Genomic DNA, 22496 nt, shown 5'->3' with positions numbered 1-22496 from the left:
TTTCCGTCTTGGACGGTCAGGACATGTTTCGTCTGGGACCTCAGCCTGACTATTATAAAGTCTCTAATTAATAAACTGACTTTTTGAATATTTTTATGCTTTTACATCATAGATTGCGCAAAAATATTATCTCGAGTGATTCAACAATTATTTGTAATTTTTGGATTAAAAAAGAAAGCAGTATAGTTGCAATCAATGTTCTAAAATTTTGCATTTAATAGTTTAGCCGCTTTTTTCCGGTACAATTGATACGATCGAAGAAATTCTTTTTCGCAGCTCATTCGAAAACGTATTTCCTTTCAAGGTCCACCCATGCCCTTGATCAGAATTACTGGCATCAATTCAACAGCAATTGAAGTTGGAATTAACAACACAATTGGGTTTGACACCTGGAGCGCAACTTTAGAAGGGGACAACGGAACACAACACAGCAGTGCCAATTACACAAGCAGAACTCAATCACATATTTTCAGGTACAATAATAACACTCAAGTTGGAGTCTTCTTAAATTTTATTAACTTGAATTTGATTACTAATTTGTGAAGGCGCATTTTTTTCGAAAAAAAAATTATACTCCATGGCGCACCGAAAAGCAACTATAAGTCATGCAGAGTTCCTTGAAATTGATTGAACTTCGAAGAGCCCAAATCTGACATCATGCTGCAGAAAAATGCCAAAACCTTATATGTCCGAATCAATAACTTCACAAAATTTTAATCAGAATTCAAAGATTTGAGCATAAAACACTGAACAGATGTCAATCATGTGTCCGATTTATTGACGGGATATAGTGGAAATTTGATCAAAACCAAACTGGCTTTCAATTTGGGCCCTAAAATGAATTGTTATTTGGATTGTACTAACGTAATATTTATTAAGTCTTAAATAAGTTTAAATCTGTTAAATTCTGTTTGGGTGTTTAAAAAAAATCCTCAACTTTTATAGGTTCAAAATTTTCAGATTGTCATCCTTGAAAAACGGCAAACTAAATATTTTTTAAAAAGTATTAAAATTTTCTGATTTCAAAACTAAAAGGTTGCTTTATGATGAATTAAACAGATCATTACAAGCAACAAATTTTTTGCCCAAAAATGCTCGTTTTCCGCTTTTTAGTGGACGTTTTTTTCTTGTGCTTTGACTTGATTAGCATTTGACGACAATAAATGGCAAGCAATAATTACTTTTTTCATTCTTTTTTGTATGCGTTTTCGTTCAAAACCATGAATTGAAAAATTAAACTTAATGTTAAGCATGTCATCGTCTTTATTTTTTTCACGAAAAATTCAGTCGTTTGGCTTCTGAGAAATCATTTAATAAAATCAAGTAACTTCTTTAGATCGAATTAGATTTAAAAAAAGATTCAATAGGAGAACTTCAATTGGTGGCAATAGTGCTGATCTCCTATAATCTGCCGTAAGACTTTTATGTTTAATCAATGTGATTTTTCAAGCAGCGTCTCACATTCGACTGCTATATTTTTGATTCTCAACGGTTTCACTTCAAACTTACACAAGCGCAATTGCTTGAGCTAGCCCATTTTTGGCCACTTGTTTTGAAAAACCAATTCAAACCAGATGATGAACAAAATCTGTACCTTTTTGGAAGCCGATAGCAGAATCTAAATCAAAATTTGTTGATCCTCATAAGAATGTTGTCGTTTCTTTGTACACAGAATAATTTGGGTATACTAATTCGAAGCTCGGGTTCGCTTTCAAACAAATAAGATGGATTTCGCTAGGCGTGTTTGTTTTGCAAAGTTCAACTCTGATATTCGATTAGCGAATCAAATTAAAATTTTTACCCACTCAGATGGTGATTGAAATTGAGTAGCAAGAAGCAGGATTAAATTAGGCAACTTGTCAGGGGATGCAAAAGTAAAAAACAATTTAGCAACAACTAAAAGTGGTGAACCGATACTGGTTCCCAAGATGGGATACTAAGCATCAGACATGCTTGAGAACAACACTTGATATCACAGGAAATCATCAACTAAGAATGAAACCTCGTAATTGAAAATTAATTAAATTAAGTACATCTTATATGATTTTAATTGCACGAAATATTAGGAGGGAAAACATAAATGTTTCCCTTGTCAAAATTAGAAAATGCACAATTGAATATATTTATAATAACAATATTTGTAACATATTAATAAGTATTCGCTGATTATATAACAACTAAAATATTTTTGCGGGTAAAGAATAGCTAGTGATAACAGTAAATTATTTGAATGTTTTGCGGTTCAGTAAAGAGTTTTTAATCAAAACTGTCTTCTTCCTCGTCCATAACAACATCATAATTTGGACTGTGATCGTCGGGTCGAATTCTTGGATCAGGAGGGAGACACTTCCAAAGTCTGGCGGAGGAAATTCATTTGGACCTTTTTCCAGTTGTGTGACAGTATCTTTAATCATTTGTATTACAACTGGTTGGATCGATTCGACATCGCCTCTTCATCTGAGTTGTGTTGGGATATTCACGTTCAAACTCGGGGGGGGGGGGGTGAGTAGATTCACCAGATGATTGATTTTGTTCAAAGCCGTAGAGTTTTTCGGTTCTTATGATCACGTTTCCCGCAACTTGAGAGAACTGGTTAAAGAATATCATGTGTATTTTTGTAAGGGTGGTCTCAATGGGTGGAATTGGAATTGGCTCTGTTGGAGTGAAATTATTTGAAATTTTGGCATACGTTCTCGCCTTGCACAGGAAATATTCGAGCTTGTAGATGAGATGCCTCTGCTCCTGCCCACTTCCGATGTTTCGTTTTGATGTCTACCGTTTTGTATTTTGACTGTCTGCTGGATATGGCTAGAAGTTTTGGTCTCTGTTGTTCTGTCAGGAATTTTTTGGACGAGGTCTGTTTTTATAATCCTGTAAGTTAGTTCCTCTTTCGTCTCTCGTCCCATGGTTTATTGTGTCACTATTGCGGACCGCAAAAACCGAGTGTTCCTGGTTCATGAATAATAGATGTGTAATCTTCGTATTTAAGGAACACCGAATCATGGTCCAAAACATCAGATAACCCATCGAGGTTTATCATGGCGCGTTCTTGTGGATGAGTTTTCCGGGCCAGTTTTGTTTGCACTGCTTTCTTCTTATGTGGGATCGGTTGATACAATTTTTCCGATTGAGGGAAACGTTATTAGCAGTCCTAAGCTGCCTGTTCCCTATCCATTGCATCGCGAGTGCCCCTACACATTTTTTTCTCTAGTTCCTTGTCACTACGGTAATAATTACAGTTCTCGTCGTGCAAGGGTTCATTATGGTGAACCCTTTCTTCGTCTAAATAGATTTTCACGATCATGTTACATCCCAAATCAGTATATTTAGGGGATGTATTTATATTGCTAAGCGGAGTATTAGCACGACAACCGAAGTGTACTACGAATGACGACATAGGTGTTGTTTTTTGTTTCATTTGCGAAGTTGGTATATTATTGCTTTAAGTACTATTTTAATTTTGAAGCAGTTTGCGTCTTTATGAACTACTTCTATAGGACGTTGACCAATTGTCTTAGTGGTTCAGTCTACTAGACTTATGGTTCTAGGGTTCTTAGCAGGTTCGAAAAATAAATCTGTTTTATTCTTTTTACATAAGTGTTTTACATGATTACCGATAATACAACAAGCTTGATCAATTCCAACAGATTGTGGAATCTGATTGAAGTGTGCTAAAATTGGACACAGGAGATGATCTGTGAGGCGTGTTTGGTGTCGGCATCGTGGTGAATGATACGCAGGGGTTGAATGATATGCTGATGTTTTTGGCTCCGATTTGCCGTTCATTGATAAAGCTTGGTTCATGTTCATCGAATGTTTTAGATGTGAAGAATTTTGAAAGATACAAATTATTGAATCAAACAGCAACTGATTAAAAGAGTTAGAATGGACAAATAACTTTTTTTTTGTTATCTTTTACAAGTTTAGTCCGTGGACTATTTGGATGAATCAAAGGATTTGTTGGAGGGCTGCTTGTAATTTGTATTGCAAGTGAATTAAATTTTTGATGCAAGCGTACGTGCGATGCGGTAATGGTATTACATTTAGAGGGATTAAAAGTGGCCAATTGTGCAATAGTGTTTTGCTCTGCGAGTTATGATTTATTTTGAAGCGAGCGAACGTGCGATGCTTGTGTAGTATTCCTATTAGAAGAATTATTTCTACATAATAATGTAGTAGTGATTTGCTTTGCAAGTGAATCATTTTTGTTAGTCAAGGGAATACGCGATGCTAGACCAATGTTAAAAATAGTGGCAGCTTTTATGTGCCTTGTATCATTTTGCACTGTAGGTATATGTTCTAAATGAAATTTATTCCAATTAGTGGCCTGAAAAATTTTAAAAGTTCGTAAATTTTTACATCGGAGCATCGGATTTGATATTTGATAAAGGTGCGACTAAAAATTTTCCACCATAATAAGATATACTTTTAGCTGATTGTTAAGGATTTCTACATATATATTGAGCTAAATACCCATTCTTGCACCTGCTAAATGTTCGATCTTAATTTGAAATGATAATAATTGATCAACCCAACGAGACGAAGAGCTACTACAAGATTTATTGGAGCAATGTTCTGTAGGAAAAGACAGTGAAACTCAATGGGCAGTATCGGCGGAAATTTTGTTTGATATGGAAAATTTCTATAATTTTCAATCGAACAAACTACCCCAAGTAATTCGAACTCAATTACGCTATGACGTTCTTCATTTCAATTTAGAAATCTAGACGCAAAGGAATAGGTTTTTGCCCGTCGCGTGTATACTGTTCTAGAGCTGCTCTGAGTCCTGAGCGAGAAGCGTCACTTTTAACTCGTGTTTTTAGTTACCGGTTTTAGTTTTTATTTTCTGTGTTAATTGCAATGCGGTTTTTTGGCAATAAAATGCACATCATGCGTGTCTGTCCACTTGTACCGTTCAATTTTTCGGAAGAGAGGATGTAAGGGTGGCAAAGTTGTCCCAGCTTAGAAAAAAAATTTTTTTCTGAGATAATGTAAAGAACCAAGGAAGTGTTTGGTGGTTGAAGTGGTAGTATAGTTGATGTCCTAAACTCGAGAGCGATAAACCAGATTAAGTTTTGTTAAGATCAAGGCACGAAACTTAGGTTTTGACAAACTAGCAGTACGGCAAGTTTATATGGAGGTGATCAGCATCAAGTTTTTTCAATACAGTCGCTAAGTAAATTAAATGATCTTCTTCTGAGCCTTTGCTATTTAATAAGGTATCATACAGGAAACAGAAGGTGTTTTTGAGGCCTATAATTTTATAATATATGGCTTTCTGGAACTCGGCAGGCATGTCGCTGAGTCCATAAAAACCACCATTACATCTCTTAGTGCCCGTCATGTCACCATTTCCAATGTTAAAATCGCAGTGTTTTGCTATATCAGAGTGAAGTTTTTGTTGGCCGTATGTATACTTAAGGTTGATGTGAGACAAAAAAAATATAATATGGTTCAGTTTGAAAGTTGTTAATAATTCAACATTTTAGTTCGATCACTTGTTTTTTGGATAGATCTATTGAGGATTTTTGAATCTTCTGCCTGTTTTATTGATTGCTCTCTTTTTTACGGCAATGGCTATAAAAGAAAAAAAAATTGATCAGAACACCTCTTCAGTTTATCTATATGCACCTATTTAAGTAGTTTTTGAAGTTCAGTGTTCAAACTGACCTGCAAATAATGGGCACACGTCTTCATATCTGGTGTTTAGTATGCTTTTGGTGGATTAATTTAGATTTGACAATAGGTCTTTTTGAACAGCCAAAACATGATCAAATTTGGAAATAGTTTTGCTATGCAAAGTTGAAATGGACATTGAGTGATTATAATGTTGACCAAACTACCTTCTGTGGTGTTTAAAGTCGGTGTGATTAGGGAGGCCATCGCGTACAACCCCCAATGCAGCATCCTCCACTCGGAAATCTTCACCTTCTATAGGACTATAGTAGTTTGTATCATACCGATCACTTGGTTGGGCTCATTCGCAAAAGTCTTTAAATCTTTAGTAGGTGCTGTTGTGAGCCTGTAGTAGGAGCGAGAGAGGAGTTTCTCAATATTTTTGTGGCAGGGGATTCATTCACTATACTACAGACACCACCAGAGTCAAGAAGTAGGACCATTTTTGCGTTGCCCAACTGAAGAGTAGCATTTCGAGGCTCGTTTTGGAGTGGTTTACTTTCAATGCTTACAACCATGTTGTCATCTGAGCTTTCATAGACGTATTTGCATTCGATGTTGTAGTCATGGGTAGCAATTGCACTAACGGAATTTTCGGATGTCGTATGTGTTTCTACTAAATTGATATTAGTCATGTATTACGTCGGGAAGCGGTTTCAGCTTTCGGCAGACACGTGCAAAAAAGCTTTGCAAACCACAATCATTACAAATGCCTTACCTTTGGCAAAGCATTTATCTTAATGATTGGTGGACAAAGCAAGACCACAATTTTGACAGTTTTGATTCGAGACTCGGGTTTGGGGGCTGAAAAATGAGTTGTGTAATCACATAACGGAATTGACGCTGAGTGGATATTGCTTTCAATTGCGGGGTAGATTGACTAAGCGAAATCTTTAATTGATTTCGAGTCACGAGTTCCATGTTAATATATTAATCTTAGCGCTTGTCCAGTTTCAACATTTTTTTGAGAAGCTCCTTTTGAATCACTGAGCCCAGCATTTTAGCTATGAAAAATTATCTAATCAGTGTGTCCTCCTCACCACACAGATTACAATTTTCTGAAAGTTCTTTTAAATAAGAATAGTTCAATGGATTCTCCCTTCGATTGTTTTGTTGTGAGCAAAACAAAACGGTCAAGAGAAATATTTCTAGGTCGAATGAAATCCTCCTCTGCCGTTTTCAAAAAATATATCACGAGATTCGGATTGCGGCTGCTTACAATTATATTTTCTTACTACCTATGGTAAGATAGATCAATGAGACACTTTTTGGATCAGCTTGACTCCAGGGTATGTCACCACAAATGATTCATTTTTCTTTGGCGTCGATTCACCCAATTCATTTTGAGCGGGGCATTTCAAGCTTGTCTCTCGCGTTCTAATTAGCAGCATCTTTGGGGATTGTGTGACCATAGACGGGTTCAAGAGGTAACTGAAACCGTTCTGGTTGATGTCCAAGTAGGGTGAGATGTGTGATGTTCAATTGTGATGTTCCCTTTCGCGAGTAGAGCCAACTTCAATTGGGTTCGTCACTCCTCCCACTTGAGACAATGATCTGAACTCGGTTTCTCCCAGAGAGGCTCGATTCCCAAAGGGTTCCGCTTATGAGATGCTGACTGTGTTATTTTGGTAAACAAACAGATTTGTGTACTCTGATCCGAAGCGCGGATTAAACTTGTTATTCGCTTAGCGAATCAACTTAACATCTTCAACCCACTTAGATTCTGATTGAAATTGAGCTGTCAGAAAACGTAATAAATAGGGCAATTTTTCTCGAGATACAAAAGTAACAGAATGATTTAGCATCGGCTGTTTGTTGTGAACAGGTATTAGTTCCAAAGGCGTGATAATTAATGGGCACACGTCGTCATATCTGGTGTTTAGTATGCTATTGGCGGAGGAATTTAGTATTTTTTTGTGGCAAGGGATTCGTTCACTATACTACAGACACCACAAAAGTCAAGGGAATACGCGATGCTAGACCAATGCTAAAAATAGTGGCAGTTTTTATGTGCCTTGTATCATATTGCACTGTAGGTATATGTTCTAAATGAAATTTATTCCAATTTGTGGCCTGAAAAATTTTAAAAGTCTGTAAATTTTTGCATCGGAGCATCGGATTTGATATTTGATAAAGGTGCGACTAAAAATTTTCCACCATAATAAGATATACTTTTAGCTGATTGTTAAGGTTTTCTACATATATATTGAGCTAAACCCTTTCTTGCACCTGCTAAATGTTCGATTTTAATTTGAAATGATAATAATTGATCAACCCAACGAGACGAAGAGCTACTACAAGATTTATTGGAGCAATGTTCTGTAGGAATAGACAGTGAAGCTCAATGGGCAGTATCGGCGGAAATTTTTTTTTGATATGGAAAATTTCTATAATGTTCAATCGACCAGACTACCCAAAGTAATTCGAACTCAATTACGCTATGAGGTTCTTCATTTCAATTTAGAAATCTAGACGCAAAGGAATAGGTTTTTGCCCGTCGCGTGTATACTGTTCTAGAGCTGCTCTGAGTCCGGAGCGAGAAGCGTCACTTTTAACTCGTGTTTTCAGTTACCGGTTTTAGTTTTTATTTTCTGTGTTAATTGCAATGCGGTTTTTTTTGGCAATAAAATGCACATCATGCGTGTCTGTCCACTTGCACCGTTCAATTTTTCGGAAGAGAGGATGTAAGGGTGGCAGCAGCTTAGAAGTTGTCCCAGCTTAGAAAAAAAAATTTTCTGAGATAATGTAAAGAACCAAGGAAGTGTTTGGTGGTTGAAGTGGTAGTATAGTTGATGTCCTAAACACTAGAGCGATAAACCAGATTGAGTTTTGTTAAGATCAAGGCACGAAACTTAGGATTTGACAAACTAGCACTACGGCAAGTTTATATGGAGGTGATCAGCATCAAGTTTTTTAAAGACAGTCGCTAAGTAAATTAAATGTTCTTCTTCTGAGCCTTTGCTATTTAATAATGTATCATACAGAAAACAGAAGGTGTTTTTGAGGCCTATAAGTGTATAATATATGGCTTTCTGGAACTCGGCAGGCATGTCGCTGAGTCCATAAAAACCACCATTACAACTCTTAGTGCCCGTCATGTCACCATTTCCAATGTTAAAATCGCAGTGTTTTGCTATATCAGAATGAAGTTTTTGTTGGCCGTATGTATACTTAAGATCCATGTTAGACAAAAAAATATAATATGGTTCAGTTTGAAAGTTGGTATTTATTCAACATTTTGGTTCGATCACTCGGTCAATGTTCGCACCTTTTTGGGATAGATCTATTGAGGATTTTTGAATCTTCTGCCTGTTTTATTGATTGCTCTCTTTTTTACGGCGATGACTATAAGAGAAAAAAATTTGATCAGAACACCTCTTCAGTTTATCTATATGCACCTATTTAAGTTGTTTTTGACGTTCAGTGTTCAAACTGACCTGCAAATTAATGGGCACACGTCTTCGTATCTGGTGTTTAGTATGCTATTGGTGGAGGAATTTAGATTTGACAATAGGTCTTTTTGAACAGCCAAAACATGATCAAATTTGGAAATGGTTTTGCTAAGCAAAGTTTAAATGGACATTGAGTGTTTATAATGTTGACCAAATTACCTTCTGTGGTGTTTAAAGTCGGTGTGATTAGGGAGGCCATCGCGTACAACCCCCAATGCAGCATCCTCCACTTGGCAATCTTCACCTTCTATAGGACTATAGTAGTTTGTGTCATACCGATCACTTGGTTGGACTCATTCGCAAAATCCTTTAAATCTTTCGTAGGTGCTGTTTTGAGCCTGTAGTAGGAGCGAGAGAGGAATTTCTCAATTTTTTTGTGGCAGGGGATTCACTCACTATACTACAGACACCACCAGAGTCAAAAAGTAGGACCACTTTTGCGTTGCCCAACTGAAGAGTAGCATTTCGAGGCTCCTTCTGGAGTGGTTTACTTTCAATGCTTACAACCATGTTGTCATATGAGCTTTCATAGACGTATTTGCATTCGACGTTGTGGTCATGGGTAGCAATTGCACTAACTGATCTTTCGGATGTCGTATGTGTTTCTATTAAATTGATATTAGTCATGTATTACGTCGGGAAGCGGTTTCAGCTTTCGGCAGACACGTGCAAAAAAGTTTTGCAAGCCACAATCATTATACATGCCTTACCTTTGGCAAAGCATTTATCTTAATGATTGTTGGACAAAGCAAGGCCACAACTTTGACAGTTTTGATTCGAGACTCGGGGTTGGGGCTGAAAAACGAGTTGTGTAATCACATAACGGAATTGACGCTGAGTGGATATTGCTTTTAATTGCGGGGCAGATGGACTAAGCGAAAACTTTAATTGATTTCGAGTCACGAGTTCCATGTTAATATTTTAATCTTAGCGCTTGTCCAGTGTCAACATTTTTTGAGAAGCTCCTTTTGAATCACTGAGCCCAGCATATTAGCTATGAAAAGTTATCTAATCAGAGTGTCCTCCTCACCACACAGATTACAATTTTCTGAAAGTTCTTTTAAATAAGGATCGTTCAATGGATTCTCCCTTCGATTGTTTTGTTGTAAGCAAAACAAAACGGTCAAGAGTAATATTTCTTGGTCGAATGAAATCCTTCTCTGCCGTTTTCAAAATATTTATCACGAGATTCGGATTGCCGCTTCTTTCAATTATATTTTCTTACTACCTATGCTAAGATAGATCAATGAGACACTTTTTGGATCAGCTTGACTCCAGGGTATGTCACCACAAATGATTCATTTTTCTTTGGCGTCGATTCACCCAATTCATTTTGAGGGGGCTTTCCAAGCTTGTCTCTCGCGTTCTAATTGAGCAGCAGCTTTGGGGATTGTGTGACCATAGATGGGTTCAAGAGGTAACTGAAACCGTTCTTGTTGATGTCCAAGTAGGGTGAGATGGGTGATGTTCAATTGTGATGTTCCCTTTCGCGAGTAGAGCCAACTTCAATTGGGTTCGTCACTCCTCCCACTTGAGACAATGATCTGAACTCGATTTCTCCCAGAGAGGCTCGATGCCCAAAGGGTTCCGCTTATGAGATGCTGACTGTTTCATTTTGGTAAACAAACAGATTTGTGTACTCTGATCCGAAGCGCGGATTAAATTTGATATTCGCTTAGCGAATCAACTTAACATTTTTAACCCACTTAGATTGTGATTGAAATTTAGTTGTCAGAAAACGTAATAAAAAGGGCAACTTGTCTCGAGATACAAAAGTAACAATGATTTAGAATCGGCTGTTTGTTGTGAACAGGTATTAGTTCCAAAGGCGTGATAATTAATGGGCACACGTCGTCATATCTGGTGTTTAGTATGCTATTGGTGGAGGAATTTAGATTTGACAATAGGTATTTTTGAACAGCCAAAACATGATCAAATTTGGAAATAGTTTTGCTATGCAAAGTTTAAATGGAGATTGAGTGTTTATAATGTTGACCAAATTAACTTCTGTGGTGTTTAAAGTCGGTGTGATTAGGGAGGCCATCGCGTACAACCCCAATGCAGCATCTTCCACTCGGCAATCTTCACCTTCTATAGGACTATAGTATTTTGTATCATACCGATCACTTGGTTGGGCTCATTCGGAAAGGTCTTTAAATCTGTAGTAGGTGCTGTTGTGAGCCTGTAGTAGGAGCGAGAGAGGAGTTTCTCAATACTTTTGTGGCAAGGGATTCATTCACTATAGTACAGAAAATACCAGAGTCAAAAAGTAGGACCATATTTGCGTTGCCCAACTGAAGAGTAGCATTTCGAGGCTCCATTTGGAGTGTTTTACTTTCAATGCTTACAACCATGTTGTCATCTGAGCTTTCATAGACGTATTTGCATTCGACTTTGTAGTCGTGGGTAGCAATTGCACTATCTGAAATTTCGGATGTCGTATGTGTTTCTATTAAATTGATATTAGTCATGTATTACGTCGGGAAGCGGTTTCAGCTTTCGGCAGACACGTGCAAAAAAGTTTTGCAAACCACAATCATTACACATGCATTACCTTTGGCAAAGAATTTATCTTAGTGATTGGTGGACAAAGCAAGGCCACAATTTTGGGTTTTGATTCGAGACTCGGGGTTGGGGCTGAAAAATGAGTTTTGTAATCACATAACGGAATTGACGCTGAAGGGATATTGCTTTCAATTGCGGGGCAGATTGACTAAGCGAAATCTTTTATTGATTTCTAGTCACGAGTTCCATGTTAACATTTTAATCTTAGGGCTTGTCCAGTGTCAACATTTTTTTGAGAAGCTCCTTTTGAATCACTGAGCCCAGCATATTAGCTATGAAAAGTTATCTAATCAGAGTGTCCTCCTCACCACACAGATTACAATTTTCTGAAAGTTCTTTTAAATAAGAATCGTTCAATGAATTCTCCCTTCGATTGTTTTGTTGTAAGCAAAACAAAACGGTCAAGAGTAATATTTCTTGGTCGAATGAAATCCTTCTCTGCCGTTTTCAAAATATTTATCACGAGATTAGGATTGCGGCTGCCTACAATTATATTTCCTTACTACCTATGCAAAGATAGATCAATAAGACACTTTTTGGATCAGCTTGACTCCAGGGTATGTCACCACAAATGATTCCTTTTTCTTTGGCGTCGATTCACCCAATTCATTTTGAGCGGGGCATTCCAAGTTGTCTCTCGCGTTCTAATTGAGCAGCAGCTTTGGGGATTGTGTGAACATAGATGGGTTCAAGAGGTAACTGAAACCGTTCTGGTTGATGTCCAAGTAGGGTGAGATGTGTGATGTTCAATTGTGATGTTCCCTTTCGCGAGTAGAGCCAACTTCAATTGGGTTCGTCACTCCTCCCACTTGAGACAATGATCTCAACTCGGTTTCTCCCAGAGAGGCTCGATGCCCAAAGGGTTCCGCTTATGAGATGCTGACTGTGTCATTTTGGTAAACAAACAGATTTGTGTACTCTGATCCGAAGCGCGGATTAGCTTTGATATTCGCTTAGCGAATCAACCTTACATTTTTAATCCACTTAGATTGTGATTGAAATTGAGCTGTCAGAAAAAGTAATAAATAGGGCAACTTGTCTCGAGATACAAAAGTAACAGAATGATTTAGCATCGGCTGTTTGTTGTGAACAGGTATTAGTTCCAAAGGCGTGATAGTGAGCATCACACCTTCATGTGAACAACACTAAATATCAGAGATCTTGAAATAAGAATGACATCTTATAATTAACGTTCAAATATATTAAGTACATCGTATAAAATATAACTGCACTAAATATATATATATATATATATAATTCTTTATATATATATATATATATATATTTATATATATAATTCTTTATTTATATATATATATATATATATATATATATATAAAGAGGGAACACATAAATGCTGTGAGTATGTATGACAACGTTTTTGATTGTGCATTTTTTTTCACTGAAATACCGATTTAACTGACAGACATTGAACGTTGGAATTCGACAGATGAAACTTTTACTGTCATAAAAAAATAGGACTTTACTATATTCCAAATGAATTTTGCTCTATTTGGTAAATTTTGAGAGAACACAATCGGAGAGAACACAGTTTGTAATATAAGACTTAGATTACACAATCAATTTTTAATTTTCAATGATTTTTTTGCCGCTTTTTGTTTCCCTTCAGAGCAAATCACCCTTCATTTCTTCTGAGACCATCTGTGAACTGAATCCCGAAAATTGTGATTTAATGCAAGAAAATATGAGTGAATAAATTACAAAATGATCTTTTTTACATTAAATTACATACATCCAAGTGCACTTCATGTGCACTTTACAGTATTTTCCTGTATGCAGTGTTTTCTAAGCCTCCCAGTGTAGCCTCAATTGACAATATTCAGCTGCCCGAAAAATTGTGTTATCCCTCCAGTGTTTTCCCTCCAGTGTTACTTTTTTGAGAAATCTTAATGATTTTTTTTCATAAATTCGTTTTTTCACAAAATAGTTTCCTGGACCAATTTGCTCACGAAACCGCGTATCATAAGGTTTGAAAATTTTTTGATTTAATTCGTGTTGTAAAAATTCTTGTGAAAAGCAAGTTCAGGTGCGGAAATAAGTAGTAATTTCTAATTCTAAATTCGAATAATGAAACAGGTCTTTGTGTTGTTGCTGAAGTCGATTACTTTACAGTTAAGCTCTCATTACTAATCAGATTGTTGATATAAGAAACTCTGTCTGCGCTACACCAAGAGCATATGTTAGTGATGTCTCCAAAGATATTTTTATAAAAAAACGTGCGCGTAAAACTAGTCGAGAAAAAGATTTGATTCTTTGATATCAATCTGAAGTAATTTTTTAAATTCTTATCTTCACTTTTTCAGTATTCAGTTTTGAACAACCTAGAATTCAATCAAGAAATTGCTTTCCAACTCCTTTGCTTTTTGTTGTATGTGTTATTTGTAATCTTATGTTTGATATCCAAAGCCATATGTAAAATTTACTGTCCTAATATTGGCTAAAATTGGCTGCGCAAAAATCCACTCGTTGGACGCAGTAACCTTGACCGACAAGTCCGCTCAAATTCTGCTAAAAAATTCAAGAGATGGCCGAAATGAGCAGAATCACTGAAAAAAATGCAAGAAGTTTTTGCTCATTACTTGGCTACTCTGAATTGTCTACTCTGATCCGAAGCGCGGATTAACTTTGATACTCGCTTAGCGAATCAATTTAACATTTTTAACACACTTAGATTGTGATTGAAATTGAGCTTTCAGAAAAAGTAGTAAATTGTGCAACTTGTCGCGAGGTGCAAAAGTAACAGAATGATTTAGCATCGGCTGTTTGTTGTGAATAGGTTTTAGTTCTAAAGGTGTGATAGTGAGCATCACACCTTCATGTGAACAACACTAAATATCAGAGATCTTGAAATAAGAATGACATCTTATAATTAACGTTCAAATATATTAAGTACATCGTATAAAATATAACTGCACTAAATATATATATATATATATATATATATAATTCTTTATATATATATATATATATATATAATTCTTTATTTATATATATATATATATATATATATATATATAAAGAGGGAACACATAAATGCTGTGAGTATTTATGACAACGTTTTTGATTGTGCATTTTTTTCACTGAAATACCGACTTAACTGACAGACATTGAACGTTGGAATTCGACAGATGAAACTTTTACTGTCATAAAAAAATAGGACTTTACTATATTCCAAATGAATTTTGCTCTATTTGGTAAATTTTGAGAGAACACAATCGGAGAGAACACAGTTTGTAATATAAGACTTAGATTACACAATCAATTTTTAAATTTCAATGATTTTTTTGCCGCTTTTTGTTTCCCTTCAGAGCAAATCACCCTTCATTTCTTCTGAGACCATCTGTGAACTGAATCCCGAAAATTGTGATTTAATGCAAGAAAATATGAGTGAATAAATTACAAAATGATCTTTTTTACATTAAATTACATACATCCAAGTGCACTTCATGTGCACTTTACAGTATTTTCCTGTATGCAGTGTTTTCTAAGCCTCCCAGTGTAGCCTCAATTCACAATATTCAGCTGCCCGAAAAATTGTGTTATCCCTCCAGTGTTTTCCCTCCAGTGTTACTTTTTTGAGAAATCTTAATGATTTTTTTTTCATAAATTCGTTTTTTCACAAAATAGTTTCCTGGACCAATTTGCTCACGAAACCGCGTATCATAAGGTTTGAAAATTTTTTGATTTAATTCGTGTTGTAAAAATTCTTGTGAAAAGCAAGTTCAGGTGCGGAAATAAGTAGTAATTTCTAATTCTAAATTCGAATAATGAAACAGGTCTTTGTGTTGTTGCTGAAGTCGATTACTTTACAGTTAAGCTCTCATTACTAATCAGATTGTTGATATAAGAAACTCTGTCTGCGCTACACCAAGAGCATATGTTAGTGATGTCTCCAAAGATATTTTTATAAAAAAACGTGCGCGTAAAACTAGTCGAGAAAAAGATTTGATTCTTTGATATCAATCTGAAGTAATTTTTTAAATTCTTATCTTCATTTTTTCAGTATTCAGTTTTGAACAACCTAGAATTCAATCAAGAAATTGCTTTCCAACTCCTTTGCTTTTTGTTGTATGTGTTATTTGTAATCTTATGTTTGATATCCAAAGCCATATGTAAAATTTACTGTCCTAATATTGGCTAAAATTGGCTGCGCAAAAATCCACTCGTTGGACGCAGTAACCTTGACCGACAAGTCCGCTCAAATTCTGCTAAAAAATTCAAGAGATGGCCGAAATGAGCAGAATCACTGAAAAAAATGCAAGAAGTTTTTGCTCATTACTTGGCTACTCTGAATTGTCTACTCTGATCCGAAGCGCGGATTAACTTTGATATTCGCTTAGCGAATCAATTTAACATTTTTAACACACTTAGATTGTGATTGAAATTGAGCTTTCAGAAAAAGTAGTAAATTGTGCAACTTGTCGCGAGGTGCAAAAGTAACAGAATGATTTAGCATCGGCTGTTTGTTGTGAATAGGTTTTAGTTCTAAAGGTGTGATAGTGAGCATCAGACAAGCATGTGAACAACACTAAATATCAGAGATCTTGAAATAAGAATGACACCTTATAATTGACGTTCAAATATATTAAGTAGATCGTATAAAATATAACTGCACTATATATATATATATATATATATATATATATACTTGTTTATTTATTTATATTTATATATATATATATATATATATATATATATATATATATAGATATATATATATATATATATATATATATATATATATATATATATACATATATATGAAGAGGGAATACATAAATGCTGTGATAATGTAGGACAACGTTTTTGATTGTGCATTTTTTTTCACTGAAATACCGACTTAACTGACAGACATTGAACGTTGAAATTCGACAGATGAAACTTTTACTGTCAGTAAAAACTAGGATTTTACTATATTCCAAATGAATTTTGCTCTAACTGGTAAATTTTAACCTGAATCGGAGAGAACACAGTTTGTAATATAAGACTTAGATTACACAATCAATTTTTAATTAGTTAATGATTTTTTGCCGCTTTTTATTTCCCTTCAGAGCAAATCACCCTTCATTTCTTCTCAGACCATCTGTGAACTGAATCCCGAAAATTGTGATTTAATGCAAGAAAATATGAGTGAATAAATTACAAATAGATCTTTTAAATTTTACATTAAATTACAAACATCCAAGTGCACTTCATGCGCACTTTACCGTATTTTTATGCATGTAATGTTTTCTATGTCTCCCAGTGTAGCCTCAAATGACAATATTCAGCTGCCCGAAAAATCGTGTTATCCCTCCAGTGTTTTTCTTCCGGTGTTACTTTTGTGAGAAAACTTAATGATTTTTTGTTCATAAACTCGTTTTTTCACAAAATAGTTTCCAGGAACATTTTGCTCACGAAACTGCCTATCATAAGGTTTGAAAATTTTTTGATTTGATTCATGTTGTAAAAATTCTTGTGAAAAGCAAGTTCAGGTGCGGAAATAAGTAGTAATTTCTAATTCTAAATTCGAATAATGAAACAGGTTTTTGTGTTTTTTGCTGAAGTCGACTACTTTACAGTTAAGCTTTCATTACTAATCAGATTGTTGATATAAGAAACTCTGTCTGTCGCTACACCAAGAGCATATGTTAGTGATGTCTCCAAAGATATTTTTATAAAAAAACGTGCGCGTAAAACTAGTCGAGAAAAAGATTTGATTCTTTGATATCAATCTGAAGTAATTTTTTAAATTCTTATCTTCATTTTTTCAGTATTCAGTTTTGAACAACCTAGAATTCAATCAAGAAATCGCTTTTCAACTCCTTTGCTTTTTGTTGTATGTGTTATTTGTAATCGTATGTTTGTTATCCAAAGCCATATGTAAAATTTACTCTCCTGCTTTCTGAATGATCTCGATTTCTTTCACTGAATTGTCAAAAAGTGTGTCAGTTTTTGGAGTTGTTTGTTCACTTCCCTAGTCGAGACCTGGAATTTTTGAAAAGACCCATTAATTCCAGGTGGGGGGGGGGGGGGGTAAATATATTGTTGTCTATCCAAAATCGAGGATGTTTGTTTTAGTTCCAGCCAAAGTCGAGGACATCCAGACAATTTCTTTTCATACCAAAAATCTGTCGAGGACAGTCTTTCCATAGCTCAATTCGGTCGAGGACGTTCTTTTCATAATTCCAGGTTTAGACTAGGGTTTGGTCCAAAAAGTTGGTAACTCTAAACTTTCGATGCTCTCTTTATTTCGAAAAAATCATATACGAACAAAAATATCCAATCAATTGTTGAAATAAATGTTTGAGAGCTCAATTTTAATCTATAAAACATCGATTTTTATCTCTTAAAAAAACCTTGTTTAAAACTTTCACATAAACTCAATTGCAATGTCTTTCGTTGTACTTATGATATCTTAGTGAACACTTTTGGTTTGTTCCGAAATAGCTCTGGGCTGTCTCCCGGTGGGGGTTACTACACAGTGGGGTTGACCTTTTATTTGGGTGGAACGGGGCCAGGTGAAACAACTGGTGGAACAGATTGTGGAGACATGGGAACACTAACATCAACGACAATCAAGACAGATGTCATTGTTGGATGTGATGGTAAGACAAATTTCTTATAAGATAAATTGAGACCAACTAAATTCACTAAATGGCTCGCTAACTCGGCTAAATTCAGATAACCCTTCAGATAAAGATTGCCACACGATACGCAAGACGTTGAAGAAAAGAAGATACTATATCACTCTAGTCTGACACTTAAAGGTCGCAATGCCACCTCACTTGAGTTCTAAGTGCCTCAATAGAAATATAAATATTTAAAAACGGGTCGCCATTATATGACCAGACGAGATTTTGAAAGATCAATCAACTGTTGCTGAAATCAATGTTGATTCTTATGAAGTTAAAATGAACATCATATTCTCATTTTCAAGGACAGACTGCTTGAGGTGTCTTTAACACCGAGATTTAGTGCGTGACACTTAGCTACCGATGTCATTCAGCAAATAGGAAACAAGAATGAAATAGATATGCGCAACAATTGCAAAAATTTTGAGATATCTTACAAAACCTCAAGAAAGATTGGTTTAAAAGTATTAATAGCCGTGAAGCGATAGCGGCTATTATTGGGGACATCGTTCGTGGTTTTTTTACAATTCAAAAATTGGATTTTATTGGTGCTCTGTCTGTTTTTTGTAAGATGTTTTCACACATTTTTTCATTACTTTGAGCTTTGCAAGCGGGATAAACAGGTAAAGCTCAGTGGGCATCAAGTTTCATTAGAGGCCCTTAGCCGCATTTAGTAGTCCATCAAGTGTTTAGTGTGGTGAAGCTACTGGGGAGGTCGTAATTCAAGGTTAAAAGGTCTTTTAGGAGTTTTCGAGCACTATATGTTTTAATACTCCAAAAATAAACACGCAAATTTATAAGAATTTTTACAATTTTTTTCAAGTATTTTGACAATTTTTGTCATTTTCTGAGTTTTTTCAGCCCAAGTTGTCAAAGGACTTCCTCTAGAGTTTGATAATAGGTTACTGCATAGTTTCTAGTGGTACTGCATAGTTTCTTAAAGGTCGCAATGCCACCTCACTTGAGTTCTAAGTGCCTCAATAGAAATATAAATATTTAAAAACGGGTCGCCATTATATGACCAGACGAGATTTTGAAAGATCAATCAACTGTTGCTGAAATCAATGTTGATTCTTATGAAGTTAAAATGAACATCATATTCTCATTTTCAAGGAAAGACTGCTTGAGGTGTCTTTAACACCGAGATTTAGTGCGTGACACTTAGCTACCGATGTCATTCAGCAAATAGGAAACAAGAATGAAATAGCTATGCGCAACAATTGCAAAAATTTTGAGATATCTTACAAAACCTCAAGAAAGATTGGTTTAATAGTATTAATAGCCGTGAAGCGATAGTGGCTATTATTGGGGACATCGTTCGTGGTTTTTCTACAATTCAAAAATTGGATTGTATTGGTGCTCTGTCTGTTTTTTGTAAGATGTTTTCACACATTTTTTCATTACTTTGAGCTTTGCAAGCGGGAAAAACAGGTAAAGCTCAGTGGGCATCAAGTTTCATTAGAGGCCCTTAGCCGCATTTGGTAGTCCATCAAGTGTTTAGTGTGGAGAAGCTACTGGTGAGGTCGTAATTCAAGGTTAAAAGTCTTTTAGGAGTTTTCGAGCACTATATGTTTTAATACTCCAAAAATAAACACGCAAATTTATAAGAATTTTTACAATTTTTTTCAAATATTTTGACAATTTTTGTCATTTTCTGAGTTTTTTCAGCCCAAGCTGTCAAATGACTTCCTCTAGAGTTTGATAATAGGTTACTGCATAGTTTCTAGTGGTACTGCATAGTTTCTTAAAGGTCGCAATGCCACCTCACTTGAGTTCTAAGTGCATCAATAGAAATATAAATATTTAAAAACGGGTCGCCATTATATGACCAGACGAGATTTTGAAAGATCAATCAACTGTTGCTGAAATCAATGTTGATTCTTATGAAGTTAAAATGAACATCATATTCTCATTTTCAAGGAAAGACTGCTTGAGGTGTCTTTAACACCGAGATTTAGTGCGTGACACTTAGCTACCGATGTCATTCAGCAAATAGGAAACAAGAATGAAATAGCTATGCGCAACAATTGCAAAAATTTTGAGATATCTTACAAAACCTCAAGAAAGATTGGTTTAATAGTATTAATAGCCGTGAAGCGATAGTGGCTATTATTGGGGACATCGTTCGTGGTTTTTTTACAATTCAAAAATTGGATTGTATTGGTGCTCTGTCTGTTTTTTGTAAGATGTTTTCACACATTTTTTCATTACTTTGAGCTTTGCAAGCGGGAAAAACAGGTAAAGCTCAGTGGGCATCAAGTTTCATTAGAGGCCCTTAGCCGCATTTGGTAGTCCATCAAGTGTTTAGTGTGATGAAGCTACTGGGGAGGTCGTAATTCAAGGTTAAAAGTCTTTTAGGAGTTTTCGAACACTATATGTTTTAATACTCCAAAAATAAACACGCAAATTTATAAGAATTTTTACAATTTTTTTCAAATATTTTGACAATTTTTGTCATTTTCTGAGTTTTTTCAGCCCAAGCTGTCAAATGACTTCCTCTAGAGTTTGATAATAGGTTACTGCATAGTTTCTAGTGGTAAGGGTATGGTTTTCAACAATTTTACAACACGATAATATCAACAATTTTTTAAACATTTATTGTCACACCTTAAGTTTTCCAGGAGCAAGGAAACCTCATTTAAGGTCTGATAATAGGTTACTGAAAAAATTTCATTGGCGATGGAGGTGTTTTCAACATTTTCGCATCACAAACTATTTTGATAATACTCGCGATTTTTTTCAATTTTTTTTTGCAAATTTGGCATTTTTTAGGTTTCTCCAGTCTCAGGGGCCAAAGAATCTCCTCTATGGTTTGATATTAGGTTACTGAATGGTTTTCAGTGGTAATGAGGTGGTTTTCAACATTCTAACATTACGAATTTTAGCAGTTTTTTTTCTATAAAATTTTCAAAACTTTTCACCAGCAAGTTTTTGCAGCAGCATGTGCCCAGGAACATCCTCTAGGGTTTCATAATAAGCTACTGTATAAATACTAGAAGTAATGGATTGTTTATCAATTTTTTAATAACACGAGTTCCAGCATTTTTTTGACAAAATTAAAAAAATTTTTCAGGTTTTACTGAAAATTAATATCGTGTTCCATCGTGTTTTATCGAGATTTATGAGCCAATGAAACTTTTTAAGGCTTGAAGTAGGTTCTTAGATAGTCTGTGACGACAATGCATTGGTTCTGAAGAAATTAATATCACGATTTTAATCAAGATTTTGTTAAAATTTGCAATTAGTTTTAAATTTTTTGAAATTTTTCTATCATTTTCTGAGTTTAACAATCTTTACTGGCCAACGACACTTTTTCATGTCTTGCAGATGGGCTACAGGACATATATTCAGAGATAAAAAATCACTTTAAATATTTTTGAGAAGTTTAGAAAACTTCTTTTAATTTTGCAAATTTCAGTTTGTTTAAGCATTTGTCAAATTTTTCGAGTTTATCTACTTTTAGTGGATAGTAAATCTCTTTCCAGGCTTGTGCGTGAGTTAATGAGTTTATTGAATTGTATCCAATTTGGCCTTCATAGTTAAAGTTTGAAGAGTTTTTGCAATGAATTTTTTTTTAGTTTGTTAGCTTATTTTAATTTCTCAACTTCCGAGATTGTCGTTTTGGCTAGGATCTGCTGTTCTGTACATTAGTTCTCATCTTTTCATTCAATTCTCTGAATTGCATTTCACGACTTGTCATGCTATGATTTTTTAAATCGTCGTCTCATCAGTCGTCTTTAATTTTTCGAATTTTTTTCAATATTTTTATTTAACATCACGAATTTAGCAAATTTTCGACAAAACTATCATTTTAAAATAATTTTTTCTGACATTTATTTTCATCATTCAGAATTTTCAGCCTCAGGGGTTAAAGATTTGTCCCGCTATGATTTTTTAATTTGTGGTCTCCATCGATGATTGTTGGGACCATTGACTTTTTCAAATTCAGTGACTTCTACCGCTTTGCTGTTAAAATTTGTTTGCGTGACGTCATTTGTTCTCCTTTTAGGGCAATTGCATAACTTACCTCACAAAAATCACTACTAAAATCACTTGACCAATTTTATATTTTATGAAAATTCACTGGTTAAAGATCAATAGTGTGCATCTAAGTAGTGCCAAACGTATATGCCCTAATTCTTGAGTATTAGAGTCTTGAGTTTTTGAT

General features: G+C 35.1%; 1 protein-coding gene across 1 annotated transcript in view; it reads left to right on the top strand.

Moving 5' to 3' along the window:
* LOC142337988 (uncharacterized) overlaps nt 1-22496 on the top strand; it is a 146319-nt gene that overhangs the window by 71077 nt on the left and 52746 nt on the right. The window contains exons 14-15 of the mRNA XM_075387622.1: nt 305-473; nt 18144-18301. Coding sequence (XP_075243737.1) covers nt 305-473; nt 18144-18301 — 327 coding nt within the window. The remainder of the gene's footprint in view (nt 1-304; nt 474-18143; nt 18302-22496) is intronic.

Source organism: Convolutriloba macropyga, chromosome 4, assembly GCF_964194025.1.
Source record: "Convolutriloba macropyga chromosome 4, txConMacr16.3, whole genome shotgun sequence".
Lineage (NCBI taxonomy): Eukaryota > Metazoa > Xenacoelomorpha > Acoela > Convolutidae > Convolutriloba > Convolutriloba macropyga.
The sequence above is the reverse complement of the archived record's forward strand: the minus strand, read 5'-3'. Positions and strand labels throughout refer to the sequence as shown.